General features: G+C 39.0%; 1 protein-coding gene across 20 annotated transcripts in view; it reads right to left on the minus strand.

Annotated features, from left to right (window-relative positions):
* Positions 1-599: 599 nt before the first annotated feature.
* Positions 600-22,258, minus strand: part of CDC25C (cell division cycle 25C) — a 39,636-nt gene continuing 17,977 nt past the window's right edge. For 18 of the 20 annotated variants that reach the window (XM_081500805.1, XM_081500799.1, XM_081500802.1 and 15 more), the window contains 7 exons: positions 6,785-6,937; positions 5,734-5,835; positions 4,267-4,329; positions 2,879-2,977; positions 2,232-2,365; positions 1,731-1,842; positions 600-1,525 (listed from right to left, as the gene is read on the minus strand). In XM_081500805.1, the coding sequence (XP_081356931.1) occupies positions 1,376-1,525; positions 1,731-1,842; positions 2,232-2,365; positions 2,879-2,977; positions 4,267-4,329; positions 5,734-5,835; positions 6,785-6,937 (813 nt within the window). In that variant the 3' untranslated portion in view covers positions 600-1,375. The remainder of the gene's footprint in view (positions 1,526-1,730; positions 1,843-2,231; positions 2,366-2,878; positions 2,978-4,266; positions 4,330-5,733; positions 5,836-6,784; positions 6,938-22,258) is intronic. The other 2 variants (XM_081500789.1, XM_081500808.1) reach the window with 2 other exon arrangements.

Raw genomic sequence — 22,258 nt, forward strand, 5'->3', positions numbered from 1 at the left:
ATCTCTACTTCCAACCATTGTAAATCTGTCTCTGTGAAACATGAAGTGGAGTGGAGAAAAAAATTTGGAAAATGGGAAAAGTCAAAACTCCACTGAGGCAGACTTTCCTGATGGTCCAGTGGTTGAGAATCTGCCTGCCAGTGCAGGGGACACAGGTTAAATCCCTGGTCCGGGAGATTCCACATGCTGCAGGGCAACTGGGCCTGTGCGCCACAAATACTGACCCTGTACTCTCCAACGAGAAGCCACTGCAATGAGAAGCACCACAACTAGAGAGTAGTCCCCCCACACACTGCCCCCACTCTCTGCAACTAGAAGAAATCCGGAGCAGCAGCAAAGTTACAGTGTAGCCAAAAATAAATAAATAAATATACATATATATATATATATATATATATTTTTTTTTTTTAATTCTATTGAGGCTGTAGATAAGGAACCTTTGGAATGCAACTCAGACCTATCACTTGGTCTTACCGAATTGCAATTATTTTGGTATTCTGAGTCTTGATACCACAAAGAATTGAGTCTGGGGCACACTTTTAGGCAATTCATACCATGGAATGGTGTAGGAAAGGAAAGTGTGGAACACTGCTGAAGAATTCCATTTAAAAGGTTTTCTTTAATTCCAGAGCTGTAGTTCTCAAGCCTTGACATGCATCACAATCACCTGAAAGGGAGATTTTTAAAACCTAGATTTCTGGGCCCTAACCTCAGACATTCTGATTTAGTAGGTCTGGAGTGGGCTGTGAAAACCTGCATTTCAAGCAAAGTTCAGATAATGCTGATGGACCAGGGCCCAAACTTTGAGAACCATGGTCTGGAGAAAAGCACTTTGGCCTCAGCTATGAATAGAGGTGGCTACATCTTTGTCTGAAGGAGTTTAAATGTGGTGATTACTTCCTTATATACATCTTCTAGGAGTTCTTCTCAATCATCAATGTTTATATTTCCATTTTTAAAAAAAGAAGAGAGAGGGAGACAAAGAGGGAAAATATAGAGAAAGAAGATGGACAGCTCTCTCAACTCTCTCTTGCATAGCCAGAAGCCCAGGAGAGAGATCTGGCTGATCTCTGAGAAGACAGGAGTAGTTAGGAAGAGGAATGCAACAGCCCCCTGAAGCAACATAAATCTCCATGCAACCCAAGGCTCCAACCTTATAGAACTAGCTCGAGGACTTCCTCACTAGCCAGCAGCTCTACTAAAACCTAACCAATCCCCATGCCTGGGATTTCATTAGTTTGGCAGCCTGTTGGTTTGCTGATATCTTTTTAACATCTTAGAATGAAAAGAGTCTGCATAGAAGATGGCCTCTTTCTGCTCAGGCTTTCTACAGTGCCTTTTGGTGAGTCCCAGGCAGCCAGTAGGTGACCTGATATCATGGGCTCACATCCTTCACCAGTAAGGCAATCTGTTCCTGCAGCTGCCGCTCTCCTTCCCATGCTTTGCTCTGGTTTCGACACCTCAGCAGCTCAGCCTTATGGTCCTGGTGATGCATCGGGCAGTAGCTCTGTGGTTCACACAGCTCCTGAAAGGCAAGGGACAGAGTAAGGAATCCTCTTGATGCCTACAGTCTGCCCAAGAGGTATAACAGAGATGCTGCAGGGAGTGGCTTAGAAGGAACAGCACTTTCTTCTCAGAGGGCTTTGCAGGCCCTGGGAGCTGCGTGTTAAAAGTTGGCTCCCCCAAGTCTGGGCTCCCCCATTGCCCCACATGTCCCATCCAAGACTTACCATATATTCTGGAAAGAAGTCTCTGTAGCCCCCTTTGAGGATGTACAGCTCTGGGTAGTACAGTGCAGGATACTGGTTCAGAGCCCTGTCCTCTTCTCTCAGAGAACGGCACCTTTAGAGAAAATCCAGAGATGGGTGGGATGGGAAAAAGTAAGTTCAGGATTCCATGGGTCATTCACTGGGGAAGAGGAAGAAGAACAGACTTTTGCTAACCCTCAAAAGGAGCTCCAGATCTTATTTTTGCAAAATAAGGTGCAAGTAGCACCGCTCTTTCTCCTTTCCTCCATTGGTATCTAATTCCAAATCCTTTTTCCTTCACTACTTCAAACCTTTGAATTGTAGAAACTCCTTCCTTTCACCTTCTTAACATTCTTTAAACTACAGTGGAAATCATTCATTCATTCAGTCTCTGTCTGAACTGGGCTGGGAAGGTTCCCTGGCTTAAGTCCCAACTCAAGATCCATCATCCTCTCCATGCCCCCTCCTCGTGTAGACACTCACATTCGGGGACCCCTCTCAGAGGAGAATTCACAATGGAACACGATGATTATTCTTTTCTGGATATCCAAAGGGACAAAGGGTTTCTTCAGAAAGAAGTTATATAGTTCTTCTGGACTGTACAAGTTTAATGCTCCCTGTAAAATAATTTTAGTAAGTATTTCCTTAAGGGTGAGAGAACAGGGCCAACACTTAGAAATAACTGGAATACCATCTTGAAATATTATTAAGTACTTTCAGAGTGGAAATCTACCTGTATCTACCCCCAGGGCCTGGCATGGAGCTTGGTTATATAGTAGGTGCTCAATAAACATTTATAGAACAGAACTGCCTGAAGTGTAGGGATTATTGTGAGAAATGTCTGTAAGCATTAAGTGTTTGCAAAGTGCTGCTGAGTCCCTGGATTAATGTTTTTATTTCCAGGTAGAGCTTTTGGTTCCTATAGGAAAGAGGCAGATTGGTCTAGGAGGGAAAGAGAAAGTAAATTGCTCAAGGTTCACAGAATTACAACAGGAATGAGGACTGACAACCTTGATGTGTTCCAAATGTATGTCTGCCTTGGTTCCAGAGGTCGCAGGACCCTTTGTCTAGACTTCTTAATAAGTGGTATCTCCAGCCCCTCCCCTGCTAAGTCCCCAATATAACCTTACCTGAATGTGTCCTCCCAGGTACTCATATGGATAGCGGCAATCGATGATATAAAACTTCTCAATCAGACCCTGGAACTTCCCCAATAGCAAGGCAGCCACCTGTACAGAATCTATGAGTGAATACCCTGCCTCTTCAGAGGGAAAGAAGAGCCAGTCACCCAGTTCCTGATGTGTACTCCTTTTAGTCACTCAGGATCCCCCTGTATGCTCAGCCTCCAGTCCCCCTATATTTGAAACATGGCAATGGTGCAACCACCCCCCACCAACCCTCTGCAAGTAAGAGAATAAAACAGGAAATGGCCTTTTGGAGAACCAAAACAGCCCATACTGCCAGGACACAAGGGAGAACATTCAAGCTACTTATTTGGAGGAAGACACGGCTGCAATCAATCTCTGAGAAGACACCCAAGGACTTCTGTAAGGGCACAGGTAGCAGCTAGAGGTCTCAGTTTTATAAGAAGAAATGAGAAATGATTCCCCACCCTCCACTGTAAGATTAGAAAGCGAGTTTCTCACAAGGGATATGGAAGGAAAGGGTTGATATTCAGAGGAGGAAACTTAAGCTATGTGTGGTTATGTAAATTGGTTCAAGCTTTCCAGAGGAAACTTTGTAAATACTTATAAAAAAATAAATGTAATTACATTTTCAGCAATTTCTTTTCTAACATCTTAAGCAAACAGAAGTACATAAAGATAGGGCACAATAATGTTGATCTCACCATTGTTTAGATTATCAAAATATTATAAATAACTTAAATACTCAATAAAAGAAGTTTAGTTAAAAAAGTTATATATTATCAGTATAACAGAATATTACATAGGCATCAAAGGAATAATATAGATTTTTTTTTAATAATATAGAAAGATGTTTACAATGACTTACTAAACTAACTACAAAATTACATGCTGATTATGATACTATTTTTATAAAACTTATTATACCAGAATAAAATCTGTGAGGCCATAAGGAAAGTATTACTAGTGCTTATCTCTGATGGTGAGACCTATGGGTAAAGTGACAAAATAATTATTGCACAAACTAGAACACTTTTGAGAGTGATAGAGAGCACTGTTAATAATATGCAGTAATAGGCATAAATGGAACTGCAACATGTAAGCCAGGATGTAAGGCCAGCCTAATTGGGTGATTTTTACTTTTCTCCCTTCCCCTTCCTCCTTCCTTTCGTATGTTAACAATTATATTTCATTTATTTAATTACAAACAAAGGTGACATATAAGAGAGTCTTTCAACATAGCTTCAGCTGAATACAGAGCCCACATGAGTGAACAAAGTGAAAGAAATACAAATCGAAGTGGGGATTTTAGGGACAGAACAGACCAGATGGCAGCTTATGTAACCAGTTACCATCTCCAGAAATCTGCTTACCGTTTCTGGGTTGACGTACTTCAGATCTTGGTGTTTCCCTGACACGGTTGGCAGTGCACATACCTAGAAATACCCAAGAGCTAAAAAAACAGCAAGTTCTCTATACCCAAATTTGAAATCATGACCCATATATTGTCCTATTCAAATGACATTTAAAACCCCAGATGCCTTCAGAAATCAATAGTCTCAATGTGCATACACAACGATTCCATTTCTAAGAACCGAACCTGAGGAGCTAATTACGAATGTTTAAAAATTCTTAGATTTAGCTACAAATATGTCCATCTTGGTAATAACAAGAAAGGATTTATCAGGAAATTATGGGCAGCCAAAAAAAAAGAAATAGTGTGCTGCTATTAAAAGTGATGAAATGAAGAACTATTTATTGACATGAAAAGATGTTCCTGATACATCAAAGGAGATGGAATAAAAAACTCAAAACAGGAGCTCCAGTGGTGCAATCGGTTAGTGCGTGGTACTTACAAAAAACTCAAAACAAACATGGAAAAACAAAAAGTGTATTTGTGTATATGCATGTGTCTTTGTGAAAATACATACAGAGATATACACCAAAATTACAAAAAACTCAAAACAAACATGGAAAAACAAAAAGTATATTTGTGTATATGCATGTGTCTTTGTGAAAATACATACAGAGATATACACCAAAATATACACTAGAAATATACACCAAAAAAATAATAAACAAAAACAATAATACTCTGATAAGATCTGGGGTAGATTTCAGTTTCTATCTTTTCTGTAGTCACCAAATATGATTTATATAATTTTAAAATATGTTTTTTAAAAAAGTGGAAATCCTCATACTTGGGACTTCCCTGGCAGTCTAACGGTTAAGACTCTGTGCTTCCACTGCAGGGGGCACAGATTCGACCCCTGGTTAGGGAACTAAGTTTCCACATGCCATACTGCTGCTGCTGCTGCTAAGTCACTTCAGTCATTCCCAACTCTGTGCGACCCCACAGACGGAAGAGCTCCAGGCTCCCCCGTCCCTGGGATTCTCCAGGCAAGAACACTGGAGTAGGTTGCCATTTCCTTCTCCAATGCATGAAAGTGAAAAGTGAAAGCAAGGACGCTCAGTTGTGTCTGACTCTTAGCAACCCCATGGACTGCAGCCTATCAGGCTCCTCCATCCGTGGGATTTTCCAGGCAAGAGTACTGGAGTGGGTTGCCACTGCCTTCTCCACCACATGCCATAGGGCACCACCAAAAAACAGAAAAAAGAAAACCTCATACTTTTTCCACTTCTGTAGATAGTTCCAGAGTGAATAAGGGATACTTTCTCATGAAAGGCTTAGGGCCTAGATCTACCACTCCAGCACCTTCAGGTTATCAGTGAGTACTTGCTGAAGACGCATATTAATTAAACTTAGTGTCCTCTGCAAGCAGATAAGATTCAGATCCAAAATATAGGATGAAATATAGGATTGGTGTAACCAAACTCACCTTGGAGAAATCACCAATCAGAGGCCCCTGGTTTGAATCTTCCTCCAGCATCTGAGTCATATTAATGTCACAGAGGGAGACCATTTTCTTTAGACCTAAGCCCTGAAAACAACAAGATTCCCCCCACCCCAATCCTCATATTAAAGGTTTAAAAACCAAGGGATGGAAGGAGTGTTGGGAGAGTCATTAAAAATATGCATACTCTTTGATCTAATAATTCCATTTGTTTTACTAAGAAAATAAAGATATGTAAAAGATTTGGCTATTAAGGATGTTTACAATAGAGAAAAATTACTAATAAATTAAATGATCAATAACAAGATCTTGGTTAAACAAATCATATCCACACATTATCGATTACTATTAAGGAATAAAAAGTAAGCTGTAAATTAACTTCATTAACTTGAAAATATGACATCATTAAGTAGGTTAGAAAACATATACTTTGTAATGCCTCTTTAATAAAAGAAAAAACATAGTTGCATTAAAAAAAAGTCTGAAAGGCTATACATTATTAACAGTAATTATCTCTGGCCTGTAGAATTATGCACATTTTGCAATGGCTTCTTTTTGCTTATTTGAATTTTCTATTTTTCTATAATGTCATACACCGATTTTATAAAATAGCCAAATGTACTGAGATTTTTTTTTAAAGGAGAGATACAGGATGAGGGCTAAGTTTTTCAGAATTTGCTTTCCAGCAAACCAGTGTGCTCTATGATGTTATTTCTGTCTGAATGCCTATAAAACAGCAATAAATGTCCTTCTCAATCACAGTTCCCTTGTATTCTCTCAGATCTTAAAAAAGGTGGTTGGGAAGACAATACAATGATATCATTTCCAAGATTATAATATAACATTTATTATTAAATACTTAATATATGGGTGCATATGTAGAAAAGGAAAATGGAAAGAGGAGATAAAAGTAAAAGGCCAAAAGCTATGTGAAAGCAACCCCCAACCCAGAAAGGTGGAGAAGATGAGATAAAGATTAAAGAGACTGTCTTTTTTAAAAGTTTCTGACAAAAAAAAGAAAACAAAAGTTTCTTACCTTTCCGAGCTCTTTGTGGTTTGAACAATATTTCTTTTTTACTTTATCTGGTATTGTGCTGTCCTTGAATTTTACCATCTGCTTCAGACTTGGACTGTTCAAGCTGTCTGGCAACGATGAGGAGCGATACAGGGAGCTCCGGTTCAGAGATGGCTGTTTGGAAACATGAAACCCCTAAGTTCTTATTCCTTAAAGTGGGTCTGCAGGCCAGCATTGTGAACCTCCCCTGGGAGGTTGTTAGAAATGCAGAATCCAAGATGTTAGGCTTCCTCCCAAACCTGATGAATTAAAATTTTCACTCTAACAAGATGCCCAGGTGACTCCTAGAAACACTAAAGTTTGAGAAACAATGCCCCAGGTAAGGAATCTCTCTTCCCTTCCTCATTAACACCTTCTCCTCAGACTCCATGATGTTCCATCTCTCCTAAGATGTTTTAACTCCAGCCAAATTCTCGACCTGATTGTCATATATACCAATACTTGTAGAAAAAAGCAAATGCAAGCTTAATTCCTCTAGTCATATGATAGCTTCTCTATGGGATCCTAAGACCCTGACTATCAAGATTTAAGAATCCCAACAAAACTGAAGATAACAAGCCAAAAAAGTTAGCCTGGGTGAAAAGTACTAAGAAGCAAGAATATATAGTTGTCCCTTGAGACAACTGTGAGGTATCTGTGAGAGGCTGGTTCCAGGGCTCCCACAGATACCAAAATCTGGGGGTGCTCAAGTCCCTTATTTAAAATTATGTAGTATATTCTATGAACATCCTTCTGTACATTTATTTTATTTATTGACCACGCTGCACAGCATGTGAAATCTTAGTTTCCTGACCAGGGATCAAACCTATGACCCATGTAGTTGAACTGCAGAGTGGTTAACCCAGGGAATTCCCTCTTGTATGTTTTAAATCATCTCCAGATTGCTTATAATATGTGGGTGTGCATGTGTGCGCATGCACACACACACTCATGCATGCATGCTAAGTCACTTTAGTTGTGTCTGACTCTTCGCAACCCCATGGACTGTAGTCTGCCAGGTTCCTCTGTCCATGGATTTTCCAGGCAAGAATACTGGAGTGGATTGCCATGCCCTCCTCCAGGGGATCTTCCTGACCCAGGGAATGAACCCACATCTCCTGCATCTCCTGCGTTGGCAAGTGGACTTTTTACCACTGTGCCACCTGGGAAGCCCACTTACAATACCTAATACAATGTAAATGCTATGTAAATAGTTTCCTGTGTAGGCAAATTCAAGCTTGCTTTTTGGAACTTCCTTCAGGGGAATAAAGGAAAACTTAAAAATATATATATTTTTTCAATCTGTGGAGTGAAAGAGGAAAAATATCATTCAGGTTTAAAAGAGGTTAATGGGGAAAGAAAAACAGCAAAATAAGCATCATGCAAGGGAAAAGGAAATAATAGAATCTAATATCAGGATGAAGACCAGACGACTTCACAGCTGAATTCTACCAAAAATTTAAAGAAGAGCTAACACCTATCCTACTCAAACTCTTCCAGAAAATTGCAGAGGAAGGTAAACTTCCAAACTCATTCTATGAGGCTATCACCCTATACCAAAACCAGACAAAGATGCCACAAAAAAAGAAAACTACAGGCCAATATCACTGATGAACATAGTTGCAAAAATCCTTAACAAAATTCTAGCAAACAGAATCCAACAACATATTAAAAAGATCATACATCATGACCAAGTGGGCTTTATCCCAAGGATGCAAGGATTCTTCAATATCTGCAAATCAATCAACGTAATACACTATATTAACAAATTGAAAGATAAAAACCACATGATTATCTCAATAGATGCAGAGAAAGCCTTTGACAAAATTCAACATCCACTTATGATAAAAACCCTCCAGAAAGCAGGAAGAGAGGGAACATACCTCAACATAATAAAAACTATATATGACAAACCCACAGCAAACATTATCCTCAATGGTGAAGAATTGAAAGCATTTCCCCTAAAGTCAGGAACAAAACAACGTTGCCCACTCTCACCACTACTATTCAATATAGTTTTGGAAGTTTTGGCCACAGCAATCAGAGCAGAAAAAGAAATAAAAGGAATCCAGATTGGAAAAGAAGAAGTAAAACTCTCACTGTTTGCAGAGGACATGATCCTCTACATAGAAAACCTTAAAGACTCTACCAGAAAATTACTAGAGCTAATCAATGAATATAGTAAAGTTGCAGGATATAAAATTAACACACAGAAATCCTTTGCATTCCTATACACTAACAATTAGCAAACAGAAAGAGAAATTAAGGAAACAATTCCATTCAACACTGCAACGAAAAGAATAAAATACTTCGGAATATATCTACCTAAAGAAACAAAAGACCTATACATAGAAAACTATAAAACACTGATGAAAGAAATCAAATAGGACACAAATAGATGGAGAAATATACCATGTTCATGGATTGGAAGAATCAATATAGTGAAAATGAGTATACTACCCAACAATCCATAGATTCAATGCAATCCCTATCAAGCTACGAACGGTACTTTGCAGAGAACCAGAACAAATAATTTCACAATTTGTATGGAAATACAAAAAACCTCGAATAGCCAAAACAATCTTGAGAAAGAAGAATGGAACTGGAGGAATCAATCTGCCTGACTTCAGGCTATACTACAAAGCCACAGTCATCAAGACAGTATGGTACTGGCACAAAGACAGAAATATAGATCAATGGAACAAAATAGAAAGCCCAGAGATAAATCCAAGCACCTATGGACACCTTATCTTTGACAAAGGAGGCAAGAATATACAATGGAAAAAAGACAATCTCTTTAACAAGTGGTGCTGGGAAAACTGGTCAACCACTTGTAAAAGAATGAAACTAGAACACTCTCTAACACCATACACAAAAATAAACTCAAAATGGATTAAAGATCTGAATGTAAGACCAGAAACTATAAAACTCTTAGAGGAAAATATAGGCAAAACACTCTCCAACGTAAATCACAGCAGGATCCTCTATGACCCACCTCCCAGAGTAATGGAAATAAAAGCAAAAATAAACAAATGGGACCCAATTAAACTTAAAAGCTTTGCACAATGAAGGAAATTATAAGCAAGGTGAAAAGACAGCCTTCAGAAGGGGAGAAAATAATAGCAAATGAAGCAACAGACAAACAATTAATCTCAAAAATATACAAGCAACTCCTGCAGCTGAATTCCAGAAAAACAAACGACCCAATTCAAAAATGGGCCAAAGAACTAAACAGACATTTCTCCAAAGAAGACATACAGATGGCTAACAAACACATGAAAAGATGCTCAGCATCACTCATTATCAGAGAAATGCAACTCAAAACCACAATGAGGTACCATTTCACGCCGGTCAGAATGGTTGCTATCACAAAAGTCTACAAACAATAAATGCTGGAGAGGGTGTGGAGAAAAGGGAACCCTCTTACACTGTTGGTGGGAATGCAAACCAGTACAGCCACTATGGAGAACAGTGTGGAGATTCCTTAAAAAACTGGAAATATAACTGCCATATGACCCAGAAATCCCACTGCTGGGCATACACACCGAGGAAACCAGAATTGAAAGAGAAACATGTACCCCAATGTTCATCGCAGCACTGTTTACAATAGCCAGGACATGGAAGCAACCTAGATGTCCATCGGCAGACGAATGGATAAGAAAGCTGTGGTACATATACACAATGGAATATTACTCAGCCATTAAAAAGAATGCATTTGAATCAGTTCTAATGAGGTGGATGAAACTGGAGCCTATTATACAGAGTGAAGTAAGCCAGAAAGAAAAACACCAATACAGTATACTAACGCATATATATGGAATTTAGAAATATGGTAACGATAACCCTATATGCGAGACAGCAAGAGACAGAGATGTATAGAACAGTCTTTTGAACTATGTGGGAGAAGGTGAGGGTGGGATGATTTGAGAGAATAGCATCGAAACATGTATATTATCATATGTGAAACAGGTCGCCAGTCCAGATTCGATGCATGAGACAAGGTGCTCAGGGCTGGTGCACTGAGATGACCCAGAGGGATGAGATGGGGAGTTCAGGATGGGAGGGGGGTTCAGGATGGGGAACATATGTACACCCACGACTGATTCATGTCAATGTATGGCAAAACCACTATAATATTGTAAAGTAATTAGCCTCCAATTAAAATAAATAAATTAAAAAAATATATCAGGATGACCATTATAGGATTGATACTATGAAGCCTATCAGGAAAAAAAATGGATTAAGTACCATGGGAGCTGCTGGCCCAGGAATAGACTAAGTACAGAAGGATAGACTAATTGTCTCTTTGAAAGATATGATATGGGTGTTATATACCCAGATGCAGGGGGATATATTAAAAGATCTCTGATAGCAACTTTAAACTAATCCAAGATTCTTATCCTGTTTTCCTTCTTTATATACTCATCTCACTAACTGCCATGGATTGATTTAGAAGCAGGCTAGACCATAAGAGAGTCAAAATTGGAAGACATATTGATAGTCAATGGTTTCTGGGAGAAGAAAGTAAGAACATCAGTAATTTACTGTACAACAACATAATAACTACATCTATACAACAGTATTTGTCACACTCATGGTCCTGTCTAAAGAAAACTCGATTGTCCATGGTACCAGTTAAAGGTACAGACCACATTTGATATACCAGCATTCTATATCTACTTTTTCCCTTGGACCCCTGCCAGTCAATGCCCTCTAGCCTCCACAATCCTACTGCAAGCCACTGGTGACTGGACCATATTGCTGACTGAACACTCCTATTTAGTGGTCAAAAATATGTAAATATAATCTGGGTCAATCAGGTTCCTTCTCTGGGAGTCTAACTTGCAAAATGTCAAAATAATTAGGCAGCAGTAGAAGCCAAAGTTTTATTAAAAGGAAGAAGCCAAGAGATACAGTCAAGGTCATGACACCATTGATGAATGGATGGATGAACCAAAGGTATAGTGGTAGAGGAGATGTGGTAAAGAACTGAGAAGCAGGCTACCCAGCATCCATGAATGACTTCCCTTATTACTTCAGTTTTGCCCTGAGAAGAATGCAGAAGGAAGCTAGATTAGAATTTCAAATTTGCTGGCCTTAGTCAATCTTTGTTTCTTTAACCAAAAGAGCATCTCTAGAACACACTGTAATTATTAAGCAAAGAGTTCATTTTAAAGAGTTTGAATTAACTATCTACTAAGTGAAATGTATCCATTTATTAGCGTTACATCTAAGAAATCTTTGCCTAACATAGGGTCACAAGCATTCTTCTCCTGTTTTTTTCTTCAGCTGTTCTACACTCTCATGTTTAGGCCCATGATCCATTTTGTGTAAAGTTATATATGTGATATGAAGTATAGATTGAAGTTTTTGTTTTTCACATGGATTTTCCATTGCTCCAGCACAATCTGTTGAAAAGACTATGCTTTCTGCATTTAATTGCTTTTGTATCTTCATCTATTATCAATTGACCATACATGCATGGGGTCTGTTTCTCAAATCTCTATTCTGTTGCACTGAAGCTTTAGGTTTTTGGTAGCTATTATGATGGCGATAATGAGGGTGATAAACATCTCTTTGAGTTTCACACAGTCCAAGGACAAGAAGCCAGAAATAAACATTAACAAAAAAATACTTCAACAAACAGAAACAGCCACTACTGCTTTGATAGATTATTTCCAATACATTTATATAAAAACAAATGGCAACTTATTGCAAAGAATATAAGTGCTAGGTCATAAATCAACGATGATAATGATACTTTAGCTTTGTCTAGCTAGTCAGGAGTTTCCCAGTGTCCAGAAGCTGGTGAGGGCAGATCCCAGGACCAGCTGTCTTAGATCTACCAACTAATGGCTTTCATTGTTTAAGGAATTAATGAACACTTTCCAAATCTGGGAATTTTTAAGCACTGAAAAGACCAGAAAGAAGAAAAGCTCAATTCTACTTACAGATTTTTAAACTGGATAATTATTTTATAAACTGAAGAGGCATCACCATTTCCTCATAGCTTATATGCTCTTTAACACACATAGACTTGGCTTCTGTTTATACCACTCTATTGCTTTTATCACGGAGAAGGCAATGGCACCCCACTCCAGTACTCTTGCCTGGAAAATCCCATGGACAGAGGAGCCTGGTAGGCTGCAGTCCATGGGGTCGCTAAGAGTCAGACACGACTGAGCGACTTCACTTTCAATTTTCCCATTCATGCACTGGAGAAGGAAATGGCAACCCACTCCAGTATTCTTGCCTGGAGAATCCCAGGGATGGCGGAGCCTGGTGGGCTGCCGTCTATGGGGTCGCACAGAGTCGGACACGACTGAAGCGACTTAGCAGCAGCAGCAGCAGCATTGCTTTTATCAAGGTTATCAACAATCTTCTTGTCACATCAGACAATCACTTCTTTAGCCCTGTTATCATCCTGAATCACACAGTGACTTCCATTGACTTGGATACTTCCTTCTTCTTTAGGTTCAGTGGCACTACCTAGTTTCTGAGTTTAGTCCTTGTATAGGCAACCGTTTACTGAAAAAACTGTGATTCTTCTACCTGTCTGACTCCTTCTGTCTTTTTTGTCAAGTTTTCCCACCTACCAAACCTCTAATAGATGTTGGATTCAGAGCTAGGATCTGGCCTTTTTTTTAGGTGATTTTTTCCTACCCATGAATTTAGATTTTCCCTCTATGCTGATGATCCCCAAATTTCTATCTCAAGACCTCTGTTCTTACTTTCAGACTTCCATATTTACATACCTGTTAGACAATTTTCAAATACATACCAGGTGACATAGCAGTGAATAAGAGGGTGGAAAAGACAAACAAATAAATATACTCTGTACTTTCATATACTGATAAGTGCCTTAAGTGAAAAATAAAAAAGGATAAAAGATAGGAAAAAATATTGGGGTTAGAAGCTTGTCAGGAAAAGCTTTCTGACAAATGTGGAGATATGAGACTGAAATGAGGGAGAAAATCATGTTTGCCCAGGGGAAGTGTTCTAGGCTGCAGGAACAATAAATGCTCTAGTGAGAATGGCAAAACCAGTGACGGCAGAATTTAGGATGGTTCCATTTTTAGAAAACTCAAAAAACTGGAACAATACTGGACTTCCCTGGTTGTCCAGTGGTTAAGAATCTGCCTGCCAATGCAGTGGATGTAGGTTTGATCTCACAAACCTGCAAATCTTGGGGAAGGTTTCACATGCCATAGAGCAACTAAATCCATGTACCACAACTACTGAAGTCCAAGAAACCTAGAGCCTGTGCTCTACAACACAAGCCACCACAAGGAGAAGCCCACACAGCACAATGAAGACCCAGCACCACCAAAAATAAATAAATATTAAAAAAAAAAGAAAACTGAAGTAATACAATAAACCAACTAGATCTAATAGACAACTATAGAATTCTGTACCCAACAACAATATTCTCAAATACACATTCTACTCAAATACACACAGAACAGTCTCCAGGATAGATTATATACTAGGATATTAAAAAAAAAAAAAAAAAACCTCAATAAATTTTAAGGATTGAAGTGATATAAAGTATGTTCTTTGAACACAATAGAATAATTAGAAATTTATAACAGAAAAGAATCTGGAAAATTCACAAATGCAGAAATTAACACACTCCTAAATAATCAATGGGTCAACAATGATCACCAAAGAAATCAGAAAATATTTTGAGATAAACAAGAATGAAGATATAACATACAAAAACTTGGGCAAAAATTCAGCTAAACCAGTGATTAGATGAAATTTATAGCTATAAATCTATAATGAAAAAGAAGAAAGAATTCAAGTTAATGACCTAGAAATAACTAAATCCAAGCAGGAGGAAGGAAATAATGAATTAGAGCAAAATTCAATGAAGTAGAGAACAGAAAAACAATAGAGAGGGGCTTTCCTGGTGGTCCACTGGTTAAGAATCCGTTTATCAATGCAGGGGATGCAGGTTCAATCCCTGGTTGGGAAACTAAGATCCTGAAAGCTATATGGCATGGCCAAAAAACACAATACAAATAATTAAAAAAAAAAAAAAAAAACTTCTCAAAGAAAAACTCAGGTCCAGACACCTTCACAGGTGAACTCTGCCTAACATTTTATAAAACGAAAACCAATCCTATACAAACTCTTCCAGAAAACTGAAAGAGAGAGAATTCTTTCCAACTGATGACATTTCACTGATACCAATACCAAAGACATTAAAAGGAAAACAAAACAATGAAGATCAATATTGCTCACCAACATGGATGTTAAAATTCTCAACAAAATTTTAGTAAATTAAATCCAACAATACATAAAAAGAATAATATATCATGACTAAGTAATCAAAGGTATGCAAGGTTGTTTTAACAAAGATCAATAAATGTAATTCACAGTATTAGGTTAGAAAAAGAACTCATATGATCATCTCGGTAGATACAGAGGAAGCACGTGACAAAATCTAGAACTTGTTCCTGCTAAAATATCTCAGTGAACTAGGGAAAAAAAGGAAACTTCCTCACCTGGTAAGGGACATCTCAAGAAACTTACAGCTAACATTATACTCAATAGAGAAAGGCGGGATGCTTTTCCTGTAAGATCAGGTACAGGCAAGAGGTTCTCAATAACTACAATTGTAAAGGAATCCTGATACAAAAAAAATTGACAACTATTAATCTAAGAGAAAGAGGAAAATAGATAATATAGGAGAGAGGAAGAGAGAGTACTGTAGGAGCAAACAGGAAGAGATGTTTCCATCTGACTCAGAGGTTTTGCAGTCTTTACAATAGACCATAAGGCCCTATATGATCTGTCCAGCTACCTGCCTTCTGCCCTTATCTACCACTCTGCATGTGCTCACTGCTCCAGCTTTCTTGCTCTTCCACGAATATGCCAGCCACCCTGCCATCTCAGAGGCACTCACTTTCTTTTCCTTCTGCCTGGAAGAACTCATTCCTCCTGATAGCTGCTGCTTGCCTCCTTTGCTGCTTCAGAAGTCTGCACACTCTCAGAGAGATATTCTCTAACCTATGCAACCTATCAAAAAGATCAACTCCCAGACTTCCCTGGTGGTACAGCGGTTAAGACTCCATGCTTCCACTGCAGGGGGCACAGGTTTGACTCTTGGTTAGGAAAGTTCCACATGCCATGCAGTGCAGCCAAATATATATATATATACATATATATATATATATCAACTCCCATTCTGCTGCTGCTGCTGCTGCTAAGTCACTTCAGTTGTGTCCGACTCTGTGCGACCCCATAGACGGCAGCCCACCAGGCTCCGCCGTCCCTGGGATTCTCCAGGCAAGAACACTGGAGTGGGTTGCCATTTCCTTCTCCAACTCCCATTCTACCACATTGTAATCCAAGCACTCTCCATTATTCTTACCCCACTTTTTTTTTTACCATAGTATTTTTACTATCAGCCAATTATAAATATACTTGGGATTTGTCTATTACCTCTTGACTAGAATGTAAGCTCCATGAGAGCAGGGACTTGTGCTGTGTTCACTACTGTAACTAACCCCAGGATTATCGAATGAACGAATCCAAACGGTTCAGTGTAAATGGGTGAAAGGGCTGAGTTTAGATCTGAGCAAGGACATTTTGTTTCATGTAACAAGAGGAATGGCAGATCATATGAATACCAGAGAAGATAGGTTGCCATATTTGGCGAGAAAAGGTAGTTTTCTTCTGCTTGCTTCTGTTTTCTTTGAAACCAAATACTTCAAAATTCACATATCTAGAGTCATCCTTGATCCATCCTTCCTTCATAGCCTATATCCAACCCATCAGGTCCTGCTGATTCTATATCCAAAGTGTATTTTGAATTCATCCCTTCTCTCTTTCCTATAGCCACCACCTTAGTTCAGGCTACCAACAACTCTCCCTGGGAATGTTGCAATTGCTTCCTACCCTTATCTACTTCCAACTCCTTCCTCTCCCCTCCCCCAACTCTTATCCATTCCTCTTCCAGCAACAAGTGTGGTCTTCATAAATCAGATTATACTAGTGCTCTGCTTAAAACCCTTCAATAACTTTTCACTGCATTTATTTAGAATAAAATTGAAAAACTTGCCATAGCCTAGAGGCTCTGCACGATTTGTCTCCTACCTACCTCTCCTTTCCTACCTCAGGCAAATTTTTCCCTCACTCACACTGGTTTCTCAGCTCTTTAAACACACCAAGATCTTTTCACCTTGGGACTTTGGCACTTAACAATATTCCTTTGTCATGGAACAATCTAGCTATGTATGGTTCCTTATCAACTCCTGTCATATACAGTTCCTTATCAGTTCAGTTCAGTCACTCAGTCCTGTCTGAACTTGCAACTCAATGAACTGCAGCACACCAGGCTTCCCTGTCCATCACCAACTCCCAGAGCTTGCTCAAACTCACGTTCATTGAGTTGGTGATGCCATCCAACCATCTTATCCTCTGACGTCCCCTTCTCCTCCTGCCTTCAACCTTTCCCACCATCCAGGTCTTTTCCAATGAGTCAGTTCTTCACATCAGGTGGCCAAAGTATTGGAGCTTCAGCGTCACCATCAGTCCTTCCAATGAATATTCAGGACTGATTTCCTTTAGGATGGACTGATTGGATCTCTTTGCAGTCCAAGGGACTCCCAAGAGTCTTCTCCAACACCACAGTTCAAAAGCATCAATTCTTCGGCGCTCAGCTTTCTTCACCGTCCAACACTCACATCCATACATGACTATTGGTAAATCCATAGCTTTGACTAGACAAATCTTTATTGGCAAAGTAATGTCTCTGCTTTTTAATATGCTGTCTAGGTTGGTCATAGCTTTTCTTCCAAGGACCAAGCGTCTTTTAATTTCGTGACTGTAGTCACCATCCACATGATTCTGGAGCCCAAGAAAATAAAGTCTCTCACTGTTTCCATTGTTTCCCCATCTATTTGCCATGAAGTGATGGGACTGGATGCCATGATCTTCGTTTTTTGAATGCTGAGTTTTAAGCTAGCTTTTTCACTCTCCTCTTTCACTTTCATCAAGAGGCTCTTTAGTTCCTCTTCACTTTCTACCATTGGCGTGGTGTCATCTGCATATCTGAGGTTATTGGTATTTCTCTCCCAATCTTGATTCCAGCTTGTGCTTCATCCAGTCTGGCATTTCGCATGATGTACTCTGCATGTAAGTTAAATAAGCAGAATGACAATATACAGCCTTGATGTACTCCTTTCCCTATTTGGAACCAGTCTGTTGTTCCATGTCCAGTTCTAACTGTTGCTTCTTGACCTGAATATAGATTTCTCAGGAGGCAGGTAAGGTGGTTTTGCACTCCCATCTCTTGAAGAATTTTCCACAGTTTGTTGTGATCCACACAGTCAAAGGCTTTATCATAGTCAATGAAGCAGATGTTTTTCTGAATTCTCTTGCTTTTTCTGTGATCCAATGGCTGTTGGCCATTGGATCTCTGGTTCCTCTTTTTCTAAATCTAGCTTGAACATCTTAAAGTTCTTGGTTCACGTACTGTTGAAGCCTAGCTTGGAGAATTTTGAGCATTACTTTGCTAGTGTGTGAGATGAATACAATTGTGAGGTAGTTTGAACATTCTTTGGCATTGCCTCTCTTTGGGATTGGAAGGAGTTGATAGTACCTTATCAACTCACCCTAATTCATCCAGGACTTTGTCACCTTTAGAATGAAAATCCCATGTCCTGAGAACCTCCTCAGTTTCAGGCAAACTGGGACAGTTGATGAATCTGTTCTCAACTAAATATCTCCTGCTTGAGGAGGCCTTTCCTAATTACCTCCATTTAAAGGTTTCCTTCTGTCAGACGCTATATTGGTCCCCATTTTGTTTCCTACATTAAACATGGGCAATTTGCAATAGTTAAATTATTTTGTCTCTGTGACAGTCATTTGCAATTTGGCTACTAAGCATCCTATTTTAGTAAAATCTCAAATTAGATGGAAGGCAGCCCTGCCTCCTGATAAAAGACAAAAGGGGACAGATATTCCCTTTTCTGTTCGCTTATAGTCAACTTCATATTCTTGACTGGATTTTGAACCTTGAGGAACAATACAAAAGCACAGCATTGGTTAAGACGTTTTTATGCTGCATCACAGTGGACAATATAGTGAGTGGCAGCCATGTCCCTGACCAAGAGTCCAGGAGCAAGGTGGGTTATGTTCTGTGGCAGGGGGCCAGTAATGGTGGCACCGAGCATTTAGCCAGCAAGTGGTGGCATCCAGAGCACAATGTTCCTATAGTAGCACTTTGGCCGGGTCTCATCTTATTTTCCAAACTTCCTGGTAATTTTCCAAGTTCCTCAATATCTTCCAGAAAAATCTTTTTTCTGCCTGAGGTAACTAGAATCTATTTCTGTTATTTGCAACCAAGAACTTGAACTAAGTTCATCTAGTAAGTTGATGAACATGTTTTTTGGTTTTGGATTTTTATGTCTCTATGTCAAGAATATAAACCCCAAGAGGGTATAAACCTAGTCTGTTCTGTTCACCATTGTATCACAGTGCCTGACCCTTAACAAGTGTCAATAGGATTTTTTTTAAAGAAATGAATCAAAACTCACAAAAGTTATACCAATCTCCTTATTTTATAAGGTATCTCATTCCATTTAGCATCAAAGAGATAATCCAGTAAGAGAAAATCCCTACACTTTTTCTAACCTAAAATCTATTGCAATGCAGTCTTAAACAGTGGGCTCTCAATAAAAAATTACTTTATAAGAGTCATAATCCAAGAAAACAAGCCTATAAAGAGATTTAATATTTATGAAAGACCAATAAAATAAATAGCTAACAGCCACATGTTAGTATTCCATGTAAACAAACAAAATTCCAGAGTGTTTACTGGGGTGAGTCTATTTTACATTCACTGTCATATAATGTTTATATTATACAATTCAAAATGAACAATGTTTCTAAGACTGTGAAAGATCGTCAATCAGCAAAGAAAGATTCAATTTTGTTCACTGTTATTGTACTTATTTCACAAAAGCAGTTTAAACAGAAAAATTTAAAACAATAAAATTGAAAACAAAAGAATTTTCTTTTTAATCAACATTAAATTCAACTTTATTATGTTAATAACAATTGAGGCTTGTCTGTATTAACTCCAACATTTTACAAATTTGAAGACTAACTTGTATTTCAAGAGCAACACTAAGTTTTCATTTCACAATGGGCTTTTTTGTTTTTTTCCAAAAGGCCTAGTAGCGTTTTCCCCATGCTGCTGCTGCTGCTGCTAAGTAGCTTCAGTCGAGTCTGACTCTGTGTGACCCCACAGATGGCAGCCCACCAGGCTCCACCATCCCTGGGATTCTCCAGGCAAGAACTAACTATCCCTAACTTGCTGTTTTTCCACAGATCTACTCTCCATAATCAGCAAGTTCTCAAAAATGTTTTCTTCAGGAAGGTCACTGTCAATTCTCCCAATACCCAGTCTGCCCCTTTTGGATTGTTATCTTGGTTCTGTTGTTTTCCCACAAGGAAATTAAAAGAAAACAGAATTTAACTTAGTGGGGGGACGGGGTCAGGATGGGGGGACATATTTGCACCCGTGGCTGATCCATGTAGATGTATGGCAAAAATCATCATAATACTGTAAAGTAATTATCCTCCAACTAAAATTAATTAATTTTTTAAAAATAAAATTAAAAATTACATTTTTTAAATTTATAGTGCAGTGGCTCCCAGAATTTAGTGTGCATCAAAATCACCAGGAGGAACTATTGAACTAGATTGCTGGGCCCCACCCACAAAGATTCTGATTCAGGTCTGGGATCAGTTCAGTTCAGTTCAGTTTCTCACTCATGTCCGGCTCTTTGAGACCCCATGGACTGCAGCACACCAGGCTTCCCTGTCCATCACCAACTCCCAGAGCTTGCTCAAACTCATGTCCATCCAGTCAGTGATGTCATCCAACCATCTCATCCTGTGTCTTCCCCTTCTCCTCCCGCCTTCAATCTTTCCCAGCATCAAGGTCTTTTCCAATGAGTCAGTTCTTCATATCAGGTGGCCAAAGTATTGGAGCTTCAGCTTCAGCATCAGCCCTTACAATGAATATTCAGACTGATTTCCTTTAGGATTGACTGGTTTGATCTCCTTGCAGTCCAAGGGACTCTCAAGAGTCTTCTCCAACACCACAGTTCAAAAGCATCAATTCTTTGGCGCTCAGCTTTCTTCACCATCCAACTCTCACATCCATACACGACTATTGGAAAATCCATAGCTTTGACTAGACAGATCTTTGTCAGCAAAGTAATGTCTCTGCTTTTTAATATGCTGTCTAGGTTTGTTATAGCTTTTCTTCCAAGGAGCAAGCGTCTTTTAATTTCATGGCTGCAGTCACCATCTGCGGTGATTTTGGAGCCCAAAAACTAAACTCTCACTGTTTCCATTGTTTCTCCATCTATTTGCCATGAAGTGATGGGGCTGGATGCCAGCTTGTGCTTCATCCAGCCTAGTTATTTCACATGATGTGCTACTCTGCACATAAGTTAAATAAGCAGGGTGACAATATACAGCCCTGACGTACTCTTTTCTCAATCTGGAAGCAGTCTGTTGTTTCATGTCCGGTTCTAACTGCTGCTTCTTGACCTGCATACAGATTTCTCAGGAGGCAGGTAAGGTAGTCAGTGGTCTGGTATTCCCAAATCTTGAAGAATTTTCCAGTTTGTTTTGATCCACACAGTCAAAAAGGCTTTATCGTGGTCAATGAAGCAGAAGTAGATATTTTTTGGGAATTGTCTTGCTTTTTCTATGATCCACTGGATATTGGCTATTTGATCTATGGTTCATCTGCCTCTTCTAAATCCAGCTTGAACATCTGGAAGTTCTCGGTTCACGTACTGCTGGAGCCTAGCTTGGAGAATTTTGAGCATTACTTTGCTAGCGTGTGAGATGAGTGCAACTGTGTGATAGTTTGAACATTCTTTGGGATTGGAATGAAAACTGACCTTTTCCAGTTCTGTGGCTACTGCTGAGCTTTCCAAATTCGCTGGCATATTGAGTCCAGCACTTTCACAGCATCATCTTTTAGGATCTGGGGTGGGGCCCACATATTTGCATGGCTAAGAATTCCTACCTGATACTTATGCTCCTGTTCCAGGGACCATAGTTTATAGAGCGTTATATATCTGTGCTACTCATTATAGAAACACAAACCATACATGGCTATTTGCATGAATTAAAACTAAGAAAAAGAAATTCAGTTCCTTAATGGCACTATCCACATTTTAAGTTCTCAGTGCTTCATGTGGCTAGTAGCTAGTGGCTACTGTATCAAATATAAAATATTTCCATCATTTCCGAAAGCTTTACTGAACAGCATTACTTTAGATAATTGCTTAACCATAATTGCTTAACCATCTTTCTTAACACTTTAGTTCATTCAAACTGTCTATTCAGCTTACCAAGCCTGCAGAACAAGCAACTATTGTTTTTCTAAGTCCCTAGTAGTAAGATTTCTTTTTTTTT

The sequence above is a fragment of the Giraffa tippelskirchi genome, chromosome 6, assembly GCF_054371585.1.
Source record: "Giraffa tippelskirchi isolate mGirTip1 chromosome 6, T2T-mGirTip1v1.2.pri, whole genome shotgun sequence".
Lineage (NCBI taxonomy): Eukaryota > Metazoa > Chordata > Mammalia > Artiodactyla > Giraffidae > Giraffa > Giraffa tippelskirchi.